This window comes from Sclerotinia sclerotiorum, genomic scaffold (assembly GCF_000146945.2).
Source record: "Sclerotinia sclerotiorum 1980 UF-70 scaffold_22 genomic scaffold, whole genome shotgun sequence".
NCBI classification, from domain to species: Eukaryota; Fungi; Ascomycota; class Leotiomycetes; order Helotiales; family Sclerotiniaceae; genus Sclerotinia; species Sclerotinia sclerotiorum.
The window spans coordinates 231,415-256,383 of NW_001820814.1; the positions used below are offsets into that span (position 1 = coordinate 231,415).

General features: G+C 44.1%; 9 protein-coding genes across 9 annotated transcripts; 3 read left to right on the forward strand and 6 right to left on the reverse strand.

Moving 5' to 3' along the window:
- Positions 1-512: 512 nt before the first annotated feature.
- SS1G_12760 (hypothetical protein) lies at positions 513-1,775 on the reverse strand (the record flags this gene model as incomplete). The annotated part of the gene is made up of 6 exons (XM_001586135.1): positions 513-582; positions 672-1,223; positions 1,298-1,317; positions 1,373-1,422; positions 1,582-1,609; positions 1,713-1,775. The coding sequence occupies 6 exons, from the start codon at positions 1,773-1,775 to the stop codon at positions 513-515; spliced, it is 783 nt and encodes a 260-aa protein (XP_001586185.1).
- A 795-nt stretch (positions 1,776-2,570) lies between these two features.
- On the reverse strand, positions 2,571-7,548 carry SS1G_12761 (predicted protein; the record flags this gene model as incomplete). Its single annotated transcript, XM_001586136.1, has 7 exons — positions 2,571-2,858; positions 2,915-6,497; positions 6,546-6,779; positions 6,832-6,911; positions 6,965-7,105; positions 7,161-7,383; positions 7,436-7,548. The coding sequence occupies 7 exons, from the start codon at positions 7,546-7,548 to the stop codon at positions 2,571-2,573; spliced, it is 4,662 nt and encodes a 1,553-aa protein (XP_001586186.1).
- Positions 7,549-9,421: 1,873 nt separating this feature from the next.
- On the reverse strand, positions 9,422-9,766 carry SS1G_12762 (predicted protein; the record flags this gene model as incomplete). The annotated part of the gene is made up of 1 exon (XM_001586137.1): positions 9,422-9,766. The coding sequence occupies one exon, from the start codon at positions 9,764-9,766 to the stop codon at positions 9,422-9,424; it is 345 nt and encodes a 114-aa protein (XP_001586187.1).
- Positions 9,767-12,086: 2,320 nt separating this feature from the next.
- Positions 12,087-12,518, forward strand: SS1G_12763 (hypothetical protein; the record flags this gene model as incomplete). Its single annotated transcript, XM_001586138.1, has 3 exons — positions 12,087-12,243; positions 12,304-12,462; positions 12,514-12,518. 3 exons carry the CDS (start codon positions 12,087-12,089, stop codon positions 12,516-12,518), a joined length of 321 nt encoding a protein of 106 aa, XP_001586188.1.
- A 326-nt stretch (positions 12,519-12,844) lies between these two features.
- SS1G_12764 (predicted protein) lies at positions 12,845-13,242 on the reverse strand (the record flags this gene model as incomplete). Its single annotated transcript, XM_001586139.1, has 2 exons — positions 12,845-12,903; positions 13,197-13,242. The coding sequence occupies 2 exons, from the start codon at positions 13,240-13,242 to the stop codon at positions 12,845-12,847; spliced, it is 105 nt and encodes a 34-aa protein (XP_001586189.1).
- A 1,222-nt stretch (positions 13,243-14,464) lies between these two features.
- On the forward strand, positions 14,465-15,952 carry SS1G_12765 (hypothetical protein; the record flags this gene model as incomplete). The annotated part of the gene is made up of 2 exons (XM_001586140.1): positions 14,465-15,838; positions 15,908-15,952. 2 exons carry the CDS (start codon positions 14,465-14,467, stop codon positions 15,950-15,952), a joined length of 1,419 nt encoding a protein of 472 aa, XP_001586190.1.
- A 991-nt stretch (positions 15,953-16,943) lies between these two features.
- Positions 16,944-18,144, reverse strand: SS1G_12766 (hypothetical protein; the record flags this gene model as incomplete). The annotated part of the gene is made up of 2 exons (XM_001586141.1): positions 16,944-17,722; positions 17,775-18,144. 2 exons carry the CDS (start codon positions 18,142-18,144, stop codon positions 16,944-16,946), a joined length of 1,149 nt encoding a protein of 382 aa, XP_001586191.1.
- Positions 18,145-18,660: 516 nt separating this feature from the next.
- On the forward strand, positions 18,661-19,354 carry SS1G_12767 (hypothetical protein; the record flags this gene model as incomplete). Its single annotated transcript, XM_001586142.1, has 2 exons — positions 18,661-18,936; positions 19,022-19,354. The coding sequence occupies 2 exons, from the start codon at positions 18,661-18,663 to the stop codon at positions 19,352-19,354; spliced, it is 609 nt and encodes a 202-aa protein (XP_001586192.1).
- Positions 19,355-20,458: 1,104 nt separating this feature from the next.
- SS1G_12768 (hypothetical protein) lies at positions 20,459-23,114 on the reverse strand (the record flags this gene model as incomplete). Its single annotated transcript, XM_001586143.1, has 3 exons — positions 20,459-21,522; positions 21,577-22,398; positions 22,508-23,114. The coding sequence occupies 3 exons, from the start codon at positions 23,112-23,114 to the stop codon at positions 20,459-20,461; spliced, it is 2,493 nt and encodes an 830-aa protein (XP_001586193.1).
- Positions 23,115-24,969: the final 1,855 nt, after the last annotated feature.

The following is a 24,969-nucleotide window of genomic DNA, read 5'->3' on the forward strand; positions in this document are numbered from 1 at the left end:
AAATTGCATGTTGAAGTGTATAGTGAGAAGAACCACACTTTAATATTGAAATCGAAAACATCAACCACCGACCACGCTTTGAGGTACGATATATATTCAAATTTAATTCATTAATAAACCTGAGCTCTATCTCTCTTCTTCCACAGCAGAAAGAAGCAATCATAACCCATTATAATAGCAAAAAGTCTCGCGAGCCCTTTATACAAGCCGTAGCATCCCATGTCATGCCAACATTACGACAACGCGCACGCAAATCTCATATCATCGCTCTTGATGCTCGCACGCAATCAACCAACCAGTTCCCAAAGCACATGGTCTTTTTGCCAAAATGCAAAATGTGTCATAGAGTAAAGTAAAAGAAAAAGTTATAGAATGGGAGTAACATGCAAATCATTTCTCTTTGTGCTCGTGTCGTTCGTTCATGCGCTCGAATCCCAACGCTGTACCGCCATGAACCTGTAACGCCTATTGAATTCTTATAGTCATGCTCATGCATGCATGCTTGTGGAGTCTTATGAGTCGATTCTTGGAGGACTTCGATTATTCTTTTGGTAGGGGGAGGAACTGCGACTTTCATCGTGTCTGTGCAAGTTTGGATATTAGAAGAAATTTATGTCGAGTAAGAACTTGCGCAGCAGAAGGAAAAAGGAAAGAAAATAGAGAAAACTCACGATCTCCTTCTCTCTCCCTCTTTCCTATACCCCTCGATAATCTTCAACATTTCCTTCCGTGCCCCATTCGCATCCACCAATTTTCCCCCCATACTCATACTGACCTTTTCCTTCGCATTCGCGGCCAACAATCGTTTTAACAACAAATGGCGCATGATGATACACACGTAAACCCCACAATCGCTACCATTCTGCTGCTGCGGCGAATCTTGCAGATTGAGAAAACTCAACGGTCGACCTAGCAGTTGAGCCATCTTATGTGTCGTCATGCGCGCTTCTTCGAAATTCGATGCTGAGAGCGAATCATAGTGGAAGGCTACGCCGTCGATAACCGAGACGAGGAGGAGTGACCAGTGAGATCCGCCTTCTGCCTGCGAGACGTTGCGGTTGTCGTTTATGGGCAGGAAGATGTGTGTTGTGCGTGCGAAATTTGGAAGAGCAGAACGGAGCGCAGCGGGGTCGGGTTGCATTCTTAGCATAAAGGACATGGAGGGTCGGAGGAGGACGATATTCGAGGACGGGTATTTTTTAAGATATTCGTTCTCGAGATATCTGGGATTGGGGAAATTGTTTAGTGCTGGCTCCTGTGGAAAAAGCTCTCTGCGAGTGATTCAGGAATTACGTACTCTTGCCAAAAGGCTATCATCTGTTGCAGAGAACGGTCAATAAGTATTTTGAAGGGGAATAAATGGGTAGTATACATTATCCGTGAGCCAGTCATTCTTCAGCGTATCAACATCTTCCCTTGTCACTATTGTCGCCAAAATTTAGTCTGCCAGCTCACATATAACTCCTCAAAACGGTCGAGTAAACCTACATCTTACATCGTAATCTAGATTGTGAGTAATTAGCAACATGCCGGAACGACCCCGCAGAGATGCAAAAGCATTTACGAGGAGGAAAAACTCACAACTCAGATATGGATCTTCAGGAGAAAGCTACAATAATTCTTCTCGTCAGTCTCGAGTTGCGCAGCCCTACGAATGCGTTCCGCTGGTGTCACCAATAGACAAACAAATTTCACAAGGCTTTGATACGTACCGTATCGCCGAAATGCTTGGATACCCTGCCACCAAATGGGTGGAAACCGCTTCCTTGTGGCATTTCTTTCTCTGTTTCTAATGTGGATGTTTCTATTCTTATTTTCTACTTCAAATGCAGTTGGCCGTATGGGTTGCCGATTATCGTAGGATGTGGCAGAAGTTTTGGACTTCGGAACGCGGGGAAATCGAACTCTTTCGAGACTTTCTTTCGAGGATATCTTTTAGGAGGTTGATAGATATGTACTGAGTAGGTAACAAATATGAGGAGAACAGTGGACTAAATAAAAGAGAGAAAAGCTTGACTCGGTGATTCCTGGATCAGATTTGCGACGCAGAGAAAATTGGGGTTGTTGTCGTAATAAGTCTCGAAGGAAATGTTCTGGAATCTGGGCTGGTGGGCTGCTGCGGTTGAAGTGGGGTTGTCGGGCGACTGTCATCCCTTGTCACATTGTTTTTAGAATTGGTGAAGTTAGCCTTAGCGACCGACATCATCATTTTCCAATGTTGGCACCATCAATGCACTGCCGATGACTAGGTAATACTGAATACCGGCACAAGTAGTGCGAGACTACCAGCTAGACAGCAAATTATTAGAATCATTCGATTCTCTTATAGCAATTATATACACGAAAATACAAATCTTGTCAAGCTGCCTAAACATTTATGCTACATTATGAATGACGTGGTAAGATACTCAAACCTTACGTCTTCCAGCTCGTGGACTTCTAATCTAAAGCAATCGAAGCCTGACATAGCATTCGCTCGCCGCTCCTCGTCGCTCTTAAATATAGATTACGCAAGCAAGCGAAGCAATGTCTCACCGGACTACCACTTTCATGTATGTCTCTCACTTCTTTCACTTCATTTCTCTGAGGATAAACTCTTGTCTCTCCTGCCATTTTCCGTTGAGATCAGCTACAGGCGCAGCTCTTATATCCTTCTCAGTTTGCGTCATGGTATTTCTAGCTTCTGAGTACATTCGAATCAATTCTTCCTTCTTATTTTCGATCTGTTGGCGTATGTTCACCTTCTCCACATCTCGCTTGCTAGTCAAACCTTCAAGCATACCGGTGGCGTTCTCGTTGTATTGACGAACGACCAGCTTAGAAGCATCTTCTTCCTTAGCCAATCTAATCACCATCTCCTTAACTCAAGTGTTAGCTATCTAGCACACTGACATTGAACCACGCGGTGACTTACACTGGCAATCTTATGAACGGTATCTGCATATCCTTTATAGTGTGGTTGAACAGCCAATGACCACTGACTGTTGGGGGATAATTCTTGCGTTGGAGTATTTGAAAAATCTTCTGATCGAAAAGATGAATTACTAGTCGACTCACTTGGTGAAGACAAATCTCTAGTAGAGCTTTGCATCTCAATCTCCACAAGAGTTTTGTCAGGATCGCTGAAACGAACATTCAAACCTTCATCGGCTTTGCTGGTTATAGTTTTCCGTGCACGTAATCGTTCGGTAAACCCGCTCGATTTGTGATGGACATCCTCAATAAAGGGATCCGGCAGGACCTTTTCTTCTTGTATGTTCTCCATTGTTAAAATGCCTTCATAAGTACCATGTTGAGTTTTTGTATGCGGAACATATCGAACAGGCAACTCTCCAGGTGGGGCAGGTCGAGCTTTTGCGATGCTCACAACTTTGACACGAGGACCAAAAATATCGGGAGTGTCTTTGACTTCGGAATCTGGAGATGGTACGGCAATCGTAGATACATCCCGCTGAAAGTCTATTTTGCGAGATGCACGCTCGCCAAATTCTGGTGCCGGTGCTCTTTGCTGGACTTTGAGAATTTGGCCCATGGAAGGCATACCGTGTTGAGCCAGTGGACTACCAAATGCGTCTACCCGGGATCCTTGTGAGCTGGCTTTGAGAGCCGCAGGAATGAGGGGGCTGCTGTCTGTTTCCGTCGATGTTGGCGCGATCGTCAGCAAAGTTACGGCCGGTGGACTAACACTTTGACGTTTTCTAGGTGGGCTTTGAGATACAAACAAACTTCCTTCGTCTTCCTCATCGTCATATCTTCGTTTATTATGCACTGTCTCTTGAGATTTATCCCTTGCCATATCTGATATAGTGGTGAGTACCTCAGTGTTTCGTTCGATGACAGGTTTCGGTGTACTGGAAGAACCTTGATTTTGTGCACCTTTAACCCCGAAATGTATCAGGTTTGGTTTTCGGATGATTCGATCATCTAGCAAAGCTTTATTCTTACTAGATGAGGTATCGAGATATGCTTTTGTTTGTGTGAGAGGACCGGATGTCGAGGTTGGTGGACATTCTGAATTGTCTGTCGTAACTGGTCGACGACGCTTGGATGGCACAGCAACCTCTGCTTCGACTTTTCGCTTTTTCTCCTCGATCAAAGCTACATCGGGTAGTAATTTTGGGGGAGAGCTTTCTAGACGGGGCTGGTTGAGACTAGGAGCTATTGCCTTGGAGACAACCGGTTTGTGGACGATTTCCTGCTTGGAGCTGTTCGCAAATCTGCTCAAAGGATGGCTTGGGATTTCCAGGACCGGATCGGAAATATTTGTGATGAGTGCATGCTCTGTCTCTTTCTCAGCTGTGCTGACAATTAGCTTCATGTTTGGTTCCCCTTCAGCATCATCTGTCCTTCCGGACTTCTGATTCTTATCGACGCCCGTCTCGCATGATAAAACGGGTACCACTTTTTCATTAGTTAGAGCCTCTGGCACAGTGAAATCTTCTTCCTGTAATTGTGGGCCCGGGAAATCTTCATCTTGGCCTTGGTTGCTATCATGAGTTTTGGCTTCCTGAATCATGGCTTCCGGGACGATCTTTTCGATGACTGTCGACTTCTTCTCTGGTATGCTCTGTTCGGGCGTTTCGCGCTTTAATGGCAATGCAATCTGAGGTACCCTCTTCTTAAATAGACCTTTTCTGGAAGTATTAGTAAGGCTTTTCTTGTCATCTCCTCCCGCATCATCACTTAGGAGACCATCCAATTGATTGGCGAAGTTTATGGCTGCAGTCTTTCGTGAAGGCCCAGGTGTTTCTTGACTGTAACTCTGCGGATTCTTTGATGCTGGTGGACTGGCAGAGTATAGATCCCCAATTTCGAAAGGATCCTCTGGCTGAAAATTGCTGTCAAGCAGACCTAATTCCTGAGCATCTTGCTGCTGAAGAACCAATGCTTCCTCATTTCTCCCCAAGGCCAGCTCTAGTAAAGGGGTGGAATTAGCTTCTGCTACAGCTGGCTCTACTGATGCCTCCATCATCCTACGCTTTCGCGAGACGTTGGGCTGCGCTGGTCCACTGCTTCTTAGGTCGGGGAAGTCGTCTTCGATGTGTTCCATTTCGTCATTAATTTTGCTCATGCTAAGCTTGGCTTGATTCGCAGCAGCTCTCTGGCTAGTCCGCTTGGTGACTACAGTTTCGCCAGTTTTCATTGAAATTGACTCGGGTTTCTGGTGGTTTTTTGCATTCTTTCCCCTGCCTTTGCCACTTGCCTTTCCTTTTTGTTGTCCTTTTTGTTGTGATACACCAACTTTTTTTTTTGTTTCCTTTTTAGACTGACGGTTGGTCTTGGTCGTTGTCTCATCATCAACGTTCACAGGAAAATCGTAAACACTTGTCTCTATTGGCGCCTTCGCTTCATCGGATACCGCCTTGTTTTTGAGGACCGTAGTTATGCTCGCCGGTTCAGTCTGTCGAGAGGATTCTGCCTTGCACTTCGAAGCCGCGATCGGTGGTTTTGGTTTTATAGAGTACGTTTTAGGTACCTTACTCATATTCAGGCTGGGGTTCAGGTTCGGAACAGGGCTTGGTTGCGTATCTGGGATAGGAGCCTTTCTTCCACTTGGCAGACTTGCAGATAAGTTTTCTTCTATCGTGGCGGCTTTGGCAGCATTAGTTGCACTCTTGCCTGAAAGGCTTTCAACCATTGGCAGGGGACGAGAAATCTGAGGGCGAGTTTTGCCTTTTTGCCTCAAGAGAAGCGCCCGGCCATTAGTTTTCAAAGCTCCATCATTTGGTTCTACAGCCTCGCCAGATGTTGGCAGAATTTCTCGATTGGTATGAACTCTAGGTGAGTCACTAAGGTTTGCAATATCAGCATTTTCAGGTAAGTTGGTATTGCTTGCTGCATGCTTCCCGTTAGGGTCATGCTGGGACTGCTCAAATTTACCAACCACGTTAGATGATATATTATCATCTGCTTCACTTCGAACAAGGTCGGGCCGAGTCCCACTCTTGAAACCAACATTGGTGTTCGACGCGTGACTTTCGAATGATAACGGACTAGACGTTGTTGGTTGTGGATGCTCATTTTCTCTAGACAGCCTGTCACCCTTGGCCTCTGGAGAGCTTGACTCCCCTTGAATATGTATGCCATCCTCAGCTTGAGAGCATTTAATCCTCTCCCGTGAGAACTTGGCTTCGGTACACTCATTCTGAAGATCTACCATCAGCTCCTCCATGTCTGGGCCTATGGTCAGACATATTTGTTGAAAGTTGGTAGGTCTGGAGTCTAGATAACAGGATACCTTCTGGTTGTCCTTGATTTCAAAAACAATATCATAAACTTCTTTTTCATTGACTACAGTCGAGCTACCGATGACAGAAATTCGAGAGATGGAATTGCATGGTACTTGCAGTATTTGATCTAGTTCCTGTTCAGTAGAGGTCTTAAAAAAGAGGATATAGCCGTCTTCCAAAACTAGTTCGATGTTTTCGCCATACGTTCCGAGTCTAAATGGTGGTATAGTCACAACACTGTGACTATAATAAAGCATTTGTGGTGGCCTAAGTAGTTGTTAGCTCTTTGGCATTGTAGATCTTTGGCATACCTACGTCTGACTTGGACTATCAGGCCACTTATCGTCTACCCACAGCTGAAATTGCGATTTCCATTCCGATGGATTTTCCAGTTCAGTCGGGAAATCGTCGTAGTCTTTCTTGTCGGTCCCTACAGGCCAGAGTTCTTCAGGAAGGATATCAGAGTTCAGTAGTGCCGCCAAAACCTGGCCACAAATCAACCTATGGATTTCGTTTTCTTCATTGAGAATCAAGGGACCAATGCTCCGTCTTTTAGGAATACATCAGCTCGGCCGTAAAATAAAAGTGGAGAAATCCTCACCTAATGTCTTCCGGTGTGTGTTGAAATTGCTCAGAAACTGCCTCTGGGCCTCTCAACAGCTGTTGCATGATGATACCAACCTTACCAACGTGTTAGCCCAATTACATATCAGGGACAGGCGATGGTAGTTTACCCATCTTCTAGTGCCGTTTGGTTTTGAATCATCGACAAAATATTCTATGAGGTGACCAACGTCCAATGCCCTCGCGATATCGATCAACACACTTTCCGAGATCTCTGCGCCTTGAGGTAAGAATTTCTGGTGGAGTTCATTCTATAAGACTTAGCCAATATCTCAAAAATCATGAAGTCACTAGTCTAGCACCTACGGCAAGTAGAGCGAGGATACGCTCCCCTTCTCGACAACCCTCGCTGCGAAGAATAATATTCAAAACAGCACAGAAAGTTTTGATATCAAGAGAACAGCAGAAATCCCCGTCTTGATTCTCCAAGGCCGAGAGAAGATTACTGACGGCCGCCGCGGTTATGGTAACCTTCTCCTTTGGCGTGCGCAGAGCCTCGCACAGCGATTCCACTGTATTTTCGTCGATCCTGTTCACTGTCAGCATGCTGCAGTTGTATACAGACCACTAGCATAACTCACTTTTCTCTGCCGTTCGTCTCTGAATTTATGTTCAGTTCCCGGCAAAAGTTTGCCACGCATGTATCAAGAGATGAGTCCTGCGAGGCTTTCTTTGATCTGCGACCTGGAGGCATCTTCGATATATTTAGTGTCAAGTTTGAGTGATGGCACGTTTTCAATCCAAGTATGGGTGGGTACCTTTACGGCTATTAAGGAACCTCAGGAAGACAATGCTCCTATCTATCCTGCTGGAGCTGTTTGATATATGATTGAATTGTTTAATTGGTCGAGTCCTTAGCTGCGAGCAGTCGTGAGACAATGGAGTGGTGATATGGAATAACTAAAAATACACGCTTTCATAGATAGCCGGCGTCGACCTCGATACAATGACAAATTGGCAGGTTTTGGGCTACGCGAAGATGGCTGCTGAGAAGAGAAGCACTAGCAGATGCCCAAGTAGTCACAAAAGACGTGGAGAGACTGTTAAAGCTCACTTTCAAATAGAATCAGTAAATAAACAAAAGAGGTGGGGATTGTCAAGCTTGTGATGGATTGTGAATGAATAGAGCATCCAGTTGATAAGATCTATTTATTCGAGGCAGCATCGAGGATTTTTTTCGCTTCGAACAGTAAAGTGAGTTTCTTGAATTGAGCTGGCTCATTTGGCTCCACTTTCAACTTCCAACCTCCAAATAGAAAATGATGAAAAGGCTTACCTCGAAAGCTGAAGGAAAGTAAGGAAAGTAAGGAAAGACTGATAAATGGTAATTCGTAGAGTTAATGAGAGACAATAAGAGATGAATAGATGCGCAACTTAGAAAAGAACTCTCACGATACTTTTTTGAGTTGGTGAATGGATGAGTGTTAGAGATGAGTAGTTTTTTGAAGTCAAGGAAGAAGTACACTATCCCGCGCCGTTAAGCTCCCACACTGGAAGAGGAAGGAACTCGAGGTGTTAGTGCCATTTATCACGTGCATGCACTTCAGGTCCTTCTTTCAAAGACACTTGATTTAGGACCGGGGGGAGTGATACCGGAGGGAGTGATACTGATTTGATTCTTATCTGGATTTGGTATATGCAGATAAAGTGTGGATAAAGTGAAAAGTTGAGTTTGAATCTCGAGTCCAATACTCAGATGAATTGCTCTTCTCTGCTTGTGAAATATTATAAGGATCCCAGGACATTTATGATTTAGACTACTATTGAGTCGACTGCATCAATCAATAGTCGGTACAGTTCAATAAATTCAACTGTGAATACGTAATTTCATCCAAATAATACCACATTGTAAGTAATATAAGTCTGGACATTAATGACCAAAATAACCTTATAGTCAATCTAGTCTTGCATAATGTTAGTGTTGTTTAAGAAAGAGTCTGCTTGGTAAATATGATATGAGATGGTATTACTTGATACAGCTCGGAGCTTGCCTGAATCTGACTCCCATCTTATGATATCATTTTGGTTTATATTGGAACAAAAGCCAGAATTTCAACGATTATTACCTGTATTCAATCATCATTATGTATGAAAGAATATGATAAAAGTCGGTGTTTGTGAGTTTATGGTTCATCTGTGCATCTTTTTGGCTAGTTCACTTGATATTTTAGAGCACCAATTATTGCATTTTGACTATCATGCAATGATTCCCTTCCATTTTTGTGTGAAAAGGATAAATCCCATACAGGTCTCGCGAGTCTCTCATCTGAGACTGTGACCTTAGAGTAGACAACTATTTCTGACCTCCTTGGACACTGAAGCGACCAGCAGTAGCTATGTTGTAATATCATGCTGTTTGATGCAAGGCTTCTAGGATCACTGTTCAGATGTAAATGAAAACCCTTGAAGTCTATCGCTCGTGCCCAATCATCAAAATCGTATTACTCTTTAGAGGCTGAACTTCAGCTTAACAATGCATCTAACCTCTTTGAACTCATCCATACCATCCTATCCATCTTCACCATCTTCAAATGTAACTGGGAGACTCCCAGACATCCTCATTTGCATTACATCAACAACTGTTTTTCCAATTCTTCATTGAAGTTCATTCGCCCATACAAACGACCATACAAACTTGACTTCTTTTCCAAAATCAACAAATCTTTTTGGATGCTTCCCTGTGACTTGCATATAACATTGTTCACATTCTCTTCAGACTCTTTACTAGTTGACTGCTGTATCTCTGATGCTGTCACTACCCACACCCTAGGGAGCCCATCCGGTATCATCTGATTGTGTAGCTGTTGTGGTGATAGAACGACATGCATGGTCGTTCTGCCTACTACTTTACTGATAATATTCGCCACCTGTAGCAACGACTCAGCAAATGAAACGGAGGATATTCTCGCCATATTCATACATCCTCATATGACAGAAGTTGCGGACCTAAAAGGACAAGATCTCTCATTGGGAAGTTTTGACTAGTCAAGACGTGGAAACCTACAGCCGCGACATCATATGCGGATAGAAATGGGAATTTGCATTTACCAGTTGCCGAGTAAATTTTATTCAATTCTCGAATTTCCATCAGATTTCGATAATTCGAAAAGTGGTCTAGATTTTGATTGGTATACCCAGGTTTCGTGTGTTCGAAGAATGTATAAAAGGATCCTCATAAGTTGTTGTATCTGTATAGTCAAACTTGCAAGCGGGAGCCTCCGGTGAAGAACTTGGAGGGGCATCAGATTTAGTTGCATTCAGAATATTATTTGCCGAGTACGAGAGGAAAGAGGCAATCTGGTTTGTTACTGGTCCTTCTGCTCCTAGTATCAGGTTCATTTCCCTTGTCCCGTTGTCATCATGGCGCGTTTCCCAAAAATTATCAGATGATACTTAGAGAACTGACAAACGGGTAGTAGATAAGACCTAGTATGTAATTCTCCAAACTTAGTACAGATGCAACGAAATCCATTACATCGAATGCTCTTGCCGATGTTTAGTATTAACTTAATATGGTAGGCACGATCAAGTGTGCTCAAATAGTTGCAACACGGTTTGGCATGCTTCATGCATTGAGTGTTGGAAAATGTTCTAATCATTCGGATAAATCCATTGTTCCGATAGATTCAATAGTCAACTCGATTCCAACTTTCAAAAACTTTCAGTGTTCAACCAACAATCCCTCCTTCTTGGGCTGCACTCTGGAGTATCGGCACACTGGCACTACCACGACTATATAAAAATATAGCCTGATGATCCACAGCGTCGGTGAATAAACTTGTTCCTGCAAGCTACAATGGAAAATCAGCTATCAATGACTTCATTCCTACTCCCGGCCTTCGCGCTATGGTAAGAATTGAGAAGTTGTTCGATATTTGTGGCTCATCACAAACATATCGTTGCTGTCTTCGCATGGACGTTGAAAATAATTTTTGCACCACGGCGCAAGTCTGCTCTGACTATAACCCTTTAACGTTGATATCTGGAGTCTTTTCTGCTTGATGGTTGCATCAATGCGTATTGACTGGACGTTTGAGGGAAATGAAGAAAGTAGCTCGCTTAGTCAGCGAAGTGGCTTAGGTAGTTCTAAGGTTACGAGTAGCGGGGCTCACCAAAATCACTCAACGCCGCCAGCATCCATGATCCATCCCCAAATGAGGATACGCCCCTCTCCGAAACGATCAACAGTATATACCGGTAGAGTTATGAGACAATTGTGATATCATACAGCGACTGGCAATAGCGGTGTCGAGAGACTCAGATATGTGGAATTGTACCTATGAAAAGAAAGTTCAAAAGCTCATGCTCAGCATCGATGCGTTGTTATGGTTGGTTACTTTAAACTGCGGGTTCTTATTGATTTGGAGCTTACGAACTCAGTTTGACAGCTCAAGTGAGGAATATCAATAGGCCACAGGTACTGTGGTATGTGACATTGGATTGGTTTATGGAGCAGTTCGTGCGTTAACTGTGCCACTTCCTTTGCAGTATCTGAAATTCCTGGGGATTGATAGACGCTACTTTGCTACACGTGTCATGTATCGGAGTGCGAGCATCAATAGTAACACGAGTGAGTGTGGGTTACTCCGTGTGACAGTTTGACGCTATACGAGTACTTTTGTTTCAGTCGTCAGTCAATACTAGCAACTTCCAGGAGCTTCTATTGCCTGGATAAATCGTTCTTGGTCTTACTCAAAAACTGCTTTGCTATCCAGGTACGAATGTAACCAGGGGTAGCTACAAGCTTGTGTGGGTCAGTCAGCTCTCCGACCATTAAATCATTCAATCATCATGCCAGATAATCCTGTGATGCATATCACTCATAGCCACCCAATCTGGCGCAGTAGCGACAATTCAAAACCCCGACCCCACTGGTAGTGGGTCATAGTGGGTCGTTCTAAACACGGTGAATCTTCTTTAGTCCAATGTTTTTGGACAACGTGTGAGCCAAGGAGGTGCCAAGTCCGTGATTTACTTTCTTGCGTGTAAAAATGGATCATTCATGTCAGCGGGGACTCCCATCAATGAATCCACGAGTGGCTGATGATAGCCCTGCGGTGCTGTAAACATGCAAGGAGGGGTAGACCCTGAGGCGTTACCAAACTTGAACATCAGACTACAAAAGACACATATATCTATCCTATCCTCCCCTTTTCCTTCCTTCTCCATATCACTCAACACTCAATCACTTCTCACACACACTTCACAACACAAATCAAACCACACCTCAAAATGTCTTTCCATCTCTCTGCCGAAGATATCCGCGTCGAGGACAACCACATCCTCAGGGCCCGCCTCAGAAAGGAGGACGGCGAATGGGTGGATGCTGAGATGGATCTCAACGAGTACATTGGAAACGAAAATGGTATGATCCACTGGGATGGTCAAAGTACGTATTTAATACACAACAACCTCTGGTCCTTCAAGCAATATCTAACCTCTCAAATAGACTTCTCCCTCAGTGCTGAGGACGTCACATTCCACATTGAAGGTGGTGCACAAGTCCCAGTTCTCCGCACCCATCTCCGCAGCAGGGATGGTGAGGCGTTCAGCCGTGATGTCAACCTTGCTGAGCGTATTGGAAACAACGACGGAAGATTTGAATACAGTATGTATCTCCTTGGATTATTTCAGACCCAGATTGCTAACACCTGATTAGTTTAAATGTTATATACTTTAGCTAGTGCAGTCTAAAGAATAAAAATGTCCTTGCAAGCATCATGACTCCCTATTTGATGAACTGCTGCCTTGGCTGTGTGAATGAATATTGTTTGCTATAGTCTTCGTGCATTGACATCTTTTTGGCTCAGACCATTTCAATCCGTACACTTTGGTTATCCGGTGTTCCATACGATGCTTGCCGATTATATCCACCCCTAATAGTATCATTCGAAGGGGCTGATTGATACTGTGACAACACATCTGAATTGTCAGATATTGCGAGTGCTTTACAGTTTTACCTTTGCCCACCTGCCTATTGAAGTTTCTGGTTACGGCGCAGCACACAAACAATCTGATTTGCTGGATATCGCACCATCCGTTAAAGTTTCTGTATCACTCTGAAGGATGCAGTAAGCTGCTTGGCGGGGTTATAATCTTATTGGAACTCGCGGGGAACCTAAGCCCACTTACTGCATGGCTAAGTTTGCAGCTAATAATCATCAATAGACCACACAACCACGACACGTGATCGCAATAAGCAACAAATCTTCATATTTTTCTTCGCCGCGGAGGCACGTGATAATTTCTCAGCTCCTCCTGTCAACCAAACAATCCTCCACGACACGGATAATCCGGCACATTTCTTTCAGCCTATATACACACGATAGAATGCAAACTTACGCCAAGATTTCCACAAGATCCATGGCATAGCTGGGTCGTATGCCATGATTGATATCTTTTCTCGACTGATGTCTGTCTGGGACACTGGCGACAAAGTAGATGGCTTAGTAAGGGTTAATGCGTATGTTCATGCTGGACGCTGATGGGAGAGTAAGTTCGCGTTTCCCCGCATATATTTATGGGCTGTATATTTTACTTGTTATGATATCGGTGCTACACTACGAGTGGTGTTGTCAATTGTCTGATAGTTCACCACAATGCTATAAATTATAAACCCGGTAATATGGAGCTGTCACTGAGCCCTATGCGATATTTTAGTCAATGTTCATTGCAGATGTGCATTTTCATGTCTCGTTCATCACAATAGTGGTTTGTGGGCCTGGAAAGTCTTGGCTTCTATTGATTCCTGAGCATAATGATGCTCGAGTAGTGGCTACTCGTGCATCACCTGCCCTGCTTCACTCATTGCAGGAGGTATACTGCGTAAGACCAGAACTTTAAACTGCTTCTACCATGAGAGTGAATAAAGAACCTGAAAAACTCAATCATGCTCACTTCGCTAGGTGTCGCTTAGGAATTTCTACGTATACACATGAACATGAGCATTCACGTGGGTTTGAAGAAAGAGCTGAGATGGATAGTAGCTTCACCAAATCTTCCAATTTATTACACCCGTTCCTCTTGTCCCTTTTCAGCCGACTGCCGCCAGGTAAAATCATCAATTGAAACGTGATAATCTACGAATAAATTGCATCTACTCTATACGTTCGAAAGTGCGATCAAAACTAGAGTTAGCGTATTCACCAGATTAGGAACACTAAATCTTTAGGCAAAATTCGGATTTCCATGTTTGCATCACGGATGGCTTCTTCAATCCCAATCTGGCCTATATTTGTGGATGAAGATAATATTGGTCTTGTTGAATGGGCTAGAACCCTACTACAGTCTTCCGGTTCAATGTCTTTTGGTATATAACGACTCACTTTATAGCATTGGGTTCATAACCGGTGATAAAAAAGTGTGATGTACTACGTATATAAATTCTAAATTAATATACGTTGAGTTGAATAGATATTACCTCATGTTTTCCTTTTTAGCAGAAACGAGATGTATAAAGTCTATATTAATATATATGAGGTTAAATGAAAGAAAGACTGAGTTTTTCCTTCCCCGCACAATGTGAGGTTAAAAGGGACGATGATGTCCTCCGTTTCTATCCTCGGAAATACCTAGATATCCAAAAAATCAGAAGACCCCCAGTGTTCAAGATGCTCCCTACATCCTCCATAAAACTCACCCTCCTCTTCCTCACAACATCTCTCCTCCAAACCGGAACACCTACCGCAATCCCCCGACAAGCCGCCTGTGGTACACTTCCATCCCCCATCCCCACCCCCTCAATATCCTACCTTCCAGACCCCTTCACAAACCTCGCGGGCCAACGCATCACCACCACAGATCAATGGACCTGCCGCAAAAACGAACTCAGTCTGCTCTTCCAAAACCTCGAACTAGGAATCCTTCCCCCCAAACCCTCATCCGTAACTTCCTCTTTCTCTGGCAACACCCTCTCAATAACTTGTTCCGATTCCGGGAAATCAATCTCTTTTAGCGTGTCCATTACCTATCCTTCTACTGGCACTGCTCCCTATCCAGCTATCATCGCTTATGGAGGTGGTAGTATACCTGCTCCTGCGGGCGTCGCTATCATTAACTATAACAATGATCAAATCGCACAGCAAAATGACCAATCAAGTCGCGGTAAAGGACTCTTTTACAATCTCTACGGCTCCACCCATTCAGCAGGCGCAATGGTAGCCTGGGCCTGGGGCGTCGACCGCATCCTGGACGCACTAGAACAAACCCCCAACGCCAAAATGAACCCCGCAAGCGTAGGCGTAACAGGATGTTCACGCAACGGCAAAGGAGCCCTAATAGCCGGAGCCTTCTGTCCCCGCATCGCGCTTACCATACCGCAAGAATCCGGTTCCGGCGGAGACGCCAGCTGGCGCATTTCAGACAGCATAGGCTCGAGTACTCAAACGGCGTCTGAAATCGTAGGCGAAAATGTCTGGTTCAGCACCTCTTTTAATACCTGGACGAACCGCATTCCTACCCTCCCATTCGATCACCACGAATTAGCAGCTCTCGTCTCACCGCGTCCATTGCTCGCTATCGAAAATACCGATTACGTATGGCTGGGACCTCTTTCATCATATGGAGCCATGACGGCGGCAAAGTATATTTATCAAGCTGTAGGCGCATCTGCGAATTTTGGTTTTTCGCAAGTGGGCGGTCATAGTCATTGTGTATTTCCGAGTTCTCAGCAAGGTGATTTAGATGCATTTGTGAATCGATTTTTGAAAAATGGGACGGGTAATACGGAGATTTTTCGTAGTACGGGTAATTTGGCGTTTAATGAGAATCAGTGGATTCCTTGGAAGGGGAATGTGCCGGTTTTGAGTGCCGGGTCTGGACAACCGGTTACGAGTAGTACGAGTACGACGGCTGTTTCTGCGCCCACGACAACGACTTCTGGTGTGGCTACGACGACTTCGATTAGTGTTCCGGTACCCACGGCTAATTGTCAGCCTCGTTGGGCTCAATGTGGTGGGATTGGATATACGGGGGCGACTTGTTGTGTGAGTGGAACGACTTGTAAGCATTCTTCGTTTCCTACTCGTAGGAAAAGCAAGCTAACATAAATCAAGGCACTGCTTCGAATGTCTATTATTCTCAATGCTTGTGAGAATTAATGCCGCAATGCATGAATTGGACAAAAGTCTGGGATATCGGAGGAAGAAATATGTGGATCAAGTTGATTGTAAATACTGTGCAGATGATATTGTTTATACATGTAGTCAGTAGTAGAATGAAGATATTCTAAGGAAAATACCAATCACTATCCCAAAATGGCTACAACAAACCTCCTGTAAATTTCGCTAAGCATGCACCCAAAACTATCAGAGACAAACCAAACCTTTGATACAGGTAACATAGCTCAAAAATAATCCCCTCAACAACAAAAATGCAACCTCATCGTGATCGGTTTCAAGATTCCGCTGGGTTATTCTCAGCAGCGACTTTAAAGCGACTAGCTTCTAGAAATCCGAGGAGATCATGTCGTGCAGTGATCCCGTCGAGATAAAAAATAAATCTGAAGCGAACAAGCAGAGATGTAGAATTTATAATGAGGTTGGAAATATAGCTGAAAAGGCGATCTTCTAAGTGACTGTTCTTCGATAACAAGTAATAATGCGCCATAAATGGACTATAAATTCACAACCTCAACCTTCCAAAACCATCCCAAAATAAGATCTTACAAGCAAACACCCTAATTTTTGAATCCATGACATCAACCAACGATACTTCCTTCCAGCTTCAACCCAAAAGTGTGACATAGGCTACTATTGCACAACATAATTCTCATCGGATACCTAAAAATCTAGAAATCTATATATACCTCAAGACCTCAAGAACCCAAGCCTTTTCTCTTCAAAATTTATCCCCAATCAGCTGTCCTCTCATATCGAAAGGGGGGTAATTTACACCCCTTTAGTATATGGAAACATCCCACGACTGTCTTAGATCTAGAGATACAGAGAACCACTCAAACACTCTCTAGAGCGAAAGTATACAATTCTACTGAAAGTAGGTTCGGTACCAATAATGATCCATCACATTCACACCAGTCTCATAAACTGTACACATACATATACAGATAATATTGATTCATTCTGTAAAAACCTACATTCTCATCTTCAAAGCACCACGCTCTAATTCTCCTACAATTCCATTTCCAGCCAGGGCCCATTTTTCCGTCACCGTCTTCTCATCAACTCTCTGTCTCAATACACCACTCTGCGCCCAGTATTCCATGATACATCTTGATTCCCTCTTGCTTAATCCATTTAACCACATGACTTGAATTTTCTGTAATGCTTTATCTGCTCTCTCGTCGTATTTCTTCTCAAAGGGATCGCGTTCTGTGAGTTCTTGTTCTGATTGTCGGTCCATTTGTTGCACGATGGCTAGATCCATGGATCGGGATATTGGTGCGTGACTACGCGATGTGGCTGCAAGTACAGCACCTCCGTTAGGTAGGGATTTCTCGCCTGAAAGATATTGCACAAAATGGTTGATAACAGCTAGATCATGAGCATGAATCAATTCAAAATCTGCGTTTCGGTAAAGACTGTTCTGCATGATCCATTGAAGTCCATCCAAAGACATGAGCACTGGAGGTCGGCCTGCGGCTGTAATTTCTGTCCAGAATGCTTGGAAAATCGGCCAGGAGTAATCAGGCTCGCGAGCTCCAAGCTCGCAAAGTCGTAGTAGTGATATATTCTCTTGAACAGGAATAGGAAGGCTATGCTTTTGAGATAATGAGAGTTTATCAAGAATTGCTTCGTTGGCTTTGCCAATACGTTCTAGCCACGCTGCAGTGTATGCGTTTTGAGAAAAGAGAGTTGGTGTTTTATCTGGTATGGGAGCATATTCGGTGCAAGCGTTGACAAGTTCTTGGGCTGTAAATGTTATTAGCATAATTCAATCTGTGCAAAACAAATAACGACATACTGTCGGCGATATGCAAGACAATCCAGCCCTTGACAAAAGCTGAAGCCATAGCATGTAAAAGCATCAGACTCTTCCCTGATACCCTCCCCCCATCAACCACCAACTTTTCTGTCTTCTTTTCCGCTTCCGCCTCCTCTAACAGCTTTACACACATCAAACTCTCCTCTCTAACCAACAACGCAGGCCTCCTGAATAAATTCCATCCCTGTGTAACCTTAAATGCTTCACTCGCCCTCAAACTATCCACCGTACTTCCACTTAATCCCACAACCTTTGTCAGCAATTTCTCACTTCCAACATTTTCCAAGCCTAAATCCTCCAGCTCTACCTCCAACGCATTCGTATTGCTGAGCACGATCCTCTTCCTCATCGCCTTTCTCTCTCCCTCCGCGGGAGGTTTTCCCGTCCTAACAGGCGGCGGCTTCTTCTTAATCTTCAATGTCTTCCCACCCCTAGCCTGGTTTTGCGAAAAGGCCCCTGGCCCCTTTGGTTTAAGCCCCAACGGATTCTTATACACCACCGCACTTGTAGAAAATCCCGCGGTAGCTGCAACCGTAACCGGAAGTCGCAAGGTAGCATGATTAGCTTGGATCAATTGCGAAGTATTCGGTCTGGCGAGACATTTCCAACATCCTGAGGATGCCATATCTGCGGTAGGTTCAGTGAGTTTTGAATTCCCAATCCCGCTCGACGTGTCGTCCCTCTCGCTCCAGAAATCTTTCTCGACTAGGATCATTCCATCCCGCGCTAAATTGCGGCCGCGCAGGGATGTCCCGCAAAAGCAGCATTCCAAAATTTATTTCCTCTATCTAAATCTCAATTCTCCTCCATCAAAATCAAATCGAATCTTCACCCATTCAATTAATTCAACAACCTCACAGTCAAAATGTCCGAAGACGCTCCCCAAAAACCATCTAAGCTCCCCGTCATTGTCAATAAACCCACTCCATACACCTTTGACCTCGGTCTCCTCCTCGCCGAGGATCCAAACCCGCTCCTCCTCACCACATCCGAAAACCTCGAAGCTGATCTCGCCGCTACTGCGCGAGATGGCGCGCAAGCATTGTTGAACCAGTTATTGAGCACTTGTCCCATTGCATCAACGCCCAATGGAGTTTTATTGAGTTTGCCTGCAATCGCTACCAAGTTGCCTAGAGAAAAGGTATGCGATTTTTTCTTGCAATTGCATTTCTTGCACTGGGATCTCATCTATATGTATTTGATCAAGCTAACTAACGCTTCTCTAGCCTCTTCCCCCACCAGTTGGCCAAACCACCTGGCAGAAATTTGCCGCTAAGAAAGGCATTAAACCCAAGACTGCCGAGGCCAAAAAGAAGCTTGTATATGATGAATCCACTGGTGAATGGGTTCCTAAATGGGGATATAAGGGAATAAATAAAAAGGGAGAAGACGATTGGATTGTGGAGGTGAATGAGAAGCAGGAGCGCGAGAGAAAGGAAGGAACTGAGAGACAGAACGATGGAAGACGAGAGAGAAAGGAGAAGGTTAGGAGGAATGAGAGAATGCAGAGAAAGAATGAAAGGAGTGATAGGAAGAATCATGGAGGGAAGAGGGATTAAATAGTCGAGGTGGAATATTGACATGATGAGAGGAAGGAGGGGGAAAGTGGATGGTATGATAGAAGACGGAATGATGGTGGACTTCATTGTATGGCGTTGGCATGGGTTATCATTGGCGTTATGAGGAAAATCATTGCACGTGGAAAGGGAAAAGAAAAGTGTTGCGCTATATTGGATCACAATAAATCACAGTAACAAGCAAGTATGAACCCAAAAATCATAATAGTACATAGCATTGATTTCAATTCAATGCTCATAGGAAGATATGAACGGCAAATCGATGATTAGATTTTGCCAAGTCGATATGATCTCCAAGTTGTTCTCAATATCTTTCAATGCTCCTGACCCTAATTTGTGGTCCCTGGCCTCCTAGGCTCCAAGCGTAACATACTCTCTGACTATCGTACAAACAGGTCCTTCCTCGCCCCATCTACCTTGTGCCTAATAGCGAAAATGCTTCAACCGACATGAAGCGATGAATGGGACCTCATCTCTAAGCTTCCTAACAGATCATCCATAGCCCCCCCCGCCCCCCAATCCATCCGTCTCCATCACGCCCCATGGTTATAATTCCTCAAAAAAATAAAATAAAAAAATAAAAAAATTCAAATAACGATCCGCTCCATGTGCCACTATCCATTTCCAATTGCCAGACCCATCCCTATTAAACCCGCCTTCTGTGCTGATATGCTTTGCTGTCAAGATTCAAACATGCTGCGCTGGAGGGTATTCAACAAAACAAGCATGAAAATTTTGTAAAACCATTAATATGGAAAGGAAAAACTTGTGTCGCGTGAACGGACAAAACGAACGTCAAGAACTGTGTAGATATAGATCTCGTCGACGTTTGTGCGTGACTGTATAAAGGAAATTCGTCGAATGCGTCCAGTCCATTCCATTTCCCAAAGTCCGTAAGCAATGAAATTTCGACCGAGGAAAATGCAATATCTTCCGGTATATTTGTTCGTACCATTTTCTAGGGGAACCGTAGTGCTCCAATACTTAGGGTGGAACCGTAATGATATGCGATATTTTGGCGTGACTCCTGGAAGCCTACCTAGTATGTGTTGTATTATTGCTGTTGTGATGCTACGCAGACGAAATTCAAAACCCGATAGGAGAGAGTGGCTTGATAGGACTCAATGGTCTGAGATCACCATTTCGAGGCTTATTTGGTTGCACAACGGTCAAAGTGGTGCTGACAGTATCGATACTGTTCATACTACTACTTTGACTCATTGCAACCTCCCTTTGGTTTCTCTCGCTGTCTGGGCTTCTGCGTTGATTCTTGTCGATCTCTGGACCTCTACGTTGATTCTTCTCGACGTCTGGGCCTCTACGTTGATTCTTCTCAATATCCGGACTTCTGCGTTGGTTTATTTCAATCTCCGGAACTCTGCGTTGATTCTTCTCGATCTCTGGGACTCTGCGTTGGCTCTTCTCAATATCCGGGCTTCGGCGTTGATTCTTTTCGATGTCTGGGACTCTGCGTTGGTTCTTCTCAATATCCGGGCTTCGGCGTTGATTCTTTTCGATGTCCGGGACTCTGCGTTGGTTCTTCTCAATATCCGGGCTGCGACGTTGGTTCTTCTCCCCACTGGTTTTCCGACCCTTCTCATTGCTATGTTTTCGACCCTGATGCTCGAGGCTGACACTCGATGGCTTGCTGCTGTCCGAGCTGCTAACATTCCTCTCATCATGACTCTCAACAGCGATGCTGCTACATCCTCCAGCACTTCCCGGTGGCATCTGGTCAAAGAGCATATACTCCTGTTCGATATATACCGCTTCTGTCTTACAACCCTTCCAACAATCCCTCCAGTCGCAAACAAGAAATTTGAAACAAAATGCGTCCATCTTCATGCAAGGCTGAAAACATATACACAGATTCCTAAAGTCCATCTTATTCTTTTCGGAGTGGGCGAGTAGAAGAGACAAATGGCAAGTGATGGCGAAGAGAAGGTAGTAATTGAATGGTGAAAGGTTAGATAACTCGTCGACAAGTTGTTGAGGAACCTTCTGAGAACCCGCACACTCTCTGGCAATTCGATCTTGTGCAGCTCTGGGAAGAAGTTCGTCGGGGAGTTCGCGAAGCCATGCTTTCAGCATTGAGCCGATGATATTTATATCGTACAAATCGTCACATTCGAAGAGATCGATATCCATTTCTGGCGGTATGTCAGTATATTCTCAAAAGTGCCTAAGGATAAGGTTTTATAAACCTTCATCAAATCTTCTCTGCCATTTTTTAACTTGCGGCCCACTTCCAGGTACTCTGTAAAGTCCCTCAACATCGCTCCCTTTGTAATTAAGATAATCAATTGCTCTCCACGGGAAGGATGGCATCCAAAACTCCGTCTTGTCCCTTGAATCTTCCAGTCTTTTTGATATTCTGGTGAGTCGTGTTTGTTCGATAAGAGGTTTGTTGATAACTTTTAGAACGTAATGCTCGTCGTCGATCAAAGGTTCCTTCTGTGCAAAGCTGCTAATTCGTCCTCCCTTTCCAAACAAATTCTTGTGTATCACCCCAGCTCCCTTTGTTGCTTGTGATCTGATATTATTGAAGAATGCATGTCCGCCAGCCTCTTTAAATGTCGAGGAGAAGGATGATTGATTTCTGCCACCGTCCTTCGTGTGTTCCTTTGTGGATTCCTTCCCGCGGTTATCTCGAGAGCGACTATGTTGGCGGTCTTGCGATCGTTGTCGAATATTGGTTGGAGTCGACATCTCCCTGAAATTCATATCGTCGTCGCCTCGAGCCGGTGTCGTCGTCTTTATAGAACCTGAGGAACTTGTGTGTTGATGTGTGGATGAGTCGGGATCCAAATAATTATTTTTTGGCGGAGATGGCTCGGCGGGGCTTTGATCATCTCGCAGTGATCTGGTTCTGCCGAGGAGACTGAATTGCTTTGATTTATTCTTTCGATTATTGATGGAATTTGAATCCGAATTCTGTTGTGGGGATTCGTTCGTTGATGATGCCAGCGAGGCGTCAGATCTTGACGATACCCCGACCGGTTTACTAACTAATGATCTAGTAGTACCTGAATCTATTTTGGAATGGTATTAGTTTATGTGAATCACTCAATATGGATAAATTATTCAACGGCATTATTGTCTGAAGAGGAAGGGACGAAACAAAATGGGTCGTACCACTTCTTTTAGTGTCCTGTGATGAAACCTCTACGCTCATCGTAGGGCGGTCTGTGTCTCTAGACATATTATTGTCCTCGACAACATTCACTTGGCGTGATATATCTGATGGTGAGGTGGATGATGATTGAAGTTTACTTGCACTTTTTGTTGCTTTATAATTTGAGAAGAATCCCGTTCGAGAAGGTCTTTCTATTACGCCGACCTTATCTGAAGCCCTTGAAGATTGAATTGAGGAAAGAGAAGGAAGAGTTTGTGATATTGGTATTCCACTTCCACTGCCACTCCCACTGGTAACTGATAAATCTTTTCTGGATATCTGCAGGTCGCCTTCTTGCATAGAGGAAGTTTCGTTTCTTTGAGATTGTTCTTGTTCCTGTTCTCCTTGTTGCTGTTGCTGCTGCCGCTGCTGCTGCTGCTGCTGTTGCTGTTGCTCTTGAGCCTGAGCCTGAGCTTGAGCCTGATGTAGTAATTGCGATTTCTTTGTATTGAATTTGAAGGGGGACCTCGGTGATTTCGGGGACTTTGCACTCAAAGGAGATCTTGGACTTTGTTCAATGTTAAGTTCTGTACCATTTCCTCTACTTCCTGTATTGGGATCCAGCATCAGCGGCTGTAGGCTAGATTTTTTTGCCATCTTCCCCCTGTTATCCGCCGACGACCTCTTTTGGGAGCCCCAATAGCCCAGGGTTCTGCCAAATTGCCTCGTATGCAGCGTATGCACTGCACAGCCTTCAGGTACCTTCACACTGTATCACAAATCCTAAATAAAAAATATATACTCCGTCCACCTTTTACCGTCTACTGCGCGAATAGGGCGTGCCGATGTGATTCGCGCAATGTTGGCTGTCCTGGGTTTGCTCAGTGTTTCCGGTCAAACAAGACTCTTTCTGGAAGCATATGGATTAGGTAACGAGTGATTGTCCCTCTTTCGGCCTTTCGCACTTTCGAAGCAAATTCGTTCGGATGGTTTGATGGAAAACCCCTACATTAATGGGATGCTTGCTTGTTTGAGTGATCGCTAATCCTTGTTTGATCCACCGCCGACAGACATTTATTACTCTGTAGGATTAGAAAACGGGTAGGCAGAAAAATAAATGCTGAGATGAAGAGATTGCCGGGAGCTTGAGAGGAAGCGCGCAGTGGTGAAACAAGCATGAAAGTTGTCGCGTATGAGAATTTCCAGGTTCGCTCGATGGAATGTAAGGTCTACGAGATTATTGTGTTTGTGCAAAGTTTGGCTTCCTTCCTTAGCCTAAACCATTCATTTTTGTAGTAAAACTTCTCATTCGATTGTCATATGATTTTACGAGGTTGGTAGGATACAATTTACGAGTACCAAAGGTTGGATGATTTAGACGCGGAATTAGACATCCACTCTGTACCTGAGTAGAAGACCTAGTAGTTTTCCGATTAGATAGCTCCATGCGGTGGTGGACTGACCTAATAATGAACACGGGGGGGGAAAGGAAGAAAGACATGATATTTGGAGAAATTTGCACAACCACAATAAGGTTATTAGATGACATGGGCGAAAGCTTGTACTGTATACCTCACAAGTGTATTCGTGAGCAGGTACGGAGTATGATGGTTGAAAGTCGTAATGCTTTGTTTTCTGAACCATTACCCAATCCCAATACCCAATACCCAATACCTAACACATTCAAATTTCAAATCAAATCTAATCGAATCAATGATTTGATGTTCCGGATTTCTGCATGCATCATAGTTAATTAATCACAATCATAGGATTTTCTTTGACACAGTGCAGTGCGTACGGAGTACAGTAGGAACTGCACGGCCTCGATAGAGGCGCAGGTACCATCAAAGTATCCGCCATAGCGATAAGATTCTAGTATCTAAGAGGAGATTTGAGGCTGGGTTTAGTGCCTGTGAACATTTTTGCGTTCATCAAATTCCTTGATAGGTAGCTCACCTAACTGATGGTGACTGTGCTAATGCAACGGGAATAGCCTATCATCTCGCGAGGAGACGGTACGAAGCCAGCAATTGAAGCTAATTAATGTAAGATCTTATAATATTATTCACCGACCGGATTCTTTCACTCTAAAGTGGATTCCTGAATAAACGTTTTGTTCACCCATGTCCATGCCGTTAGCTTTTATCAAATCAGGACCACCATGAAAGAGAACAAACTATCAATTTCCAACACCTTTCATCGAATTCTCGGCATCGATTACCTTTATCGTTCTGTCTTATTTTACAGAGCATTATTACGCATCGTATTCCACGGACATCCCCCATCTCCTTTGTCCAGATCTTTTCCGAGCATCCGTCCTTCAGGTGTGTGAGTTCCACAAGATTAGGTTGGATAATTCGGATGCATGAAAAAGAGCAGAAAAGCAGGTTCCGATTCTTTAGCCAGGAACAACGAACAACCTTATTAAAACACATCTTCTAATCATCTCTCATTCGTCCGTCAACCGACTTGGAAAAAGCAA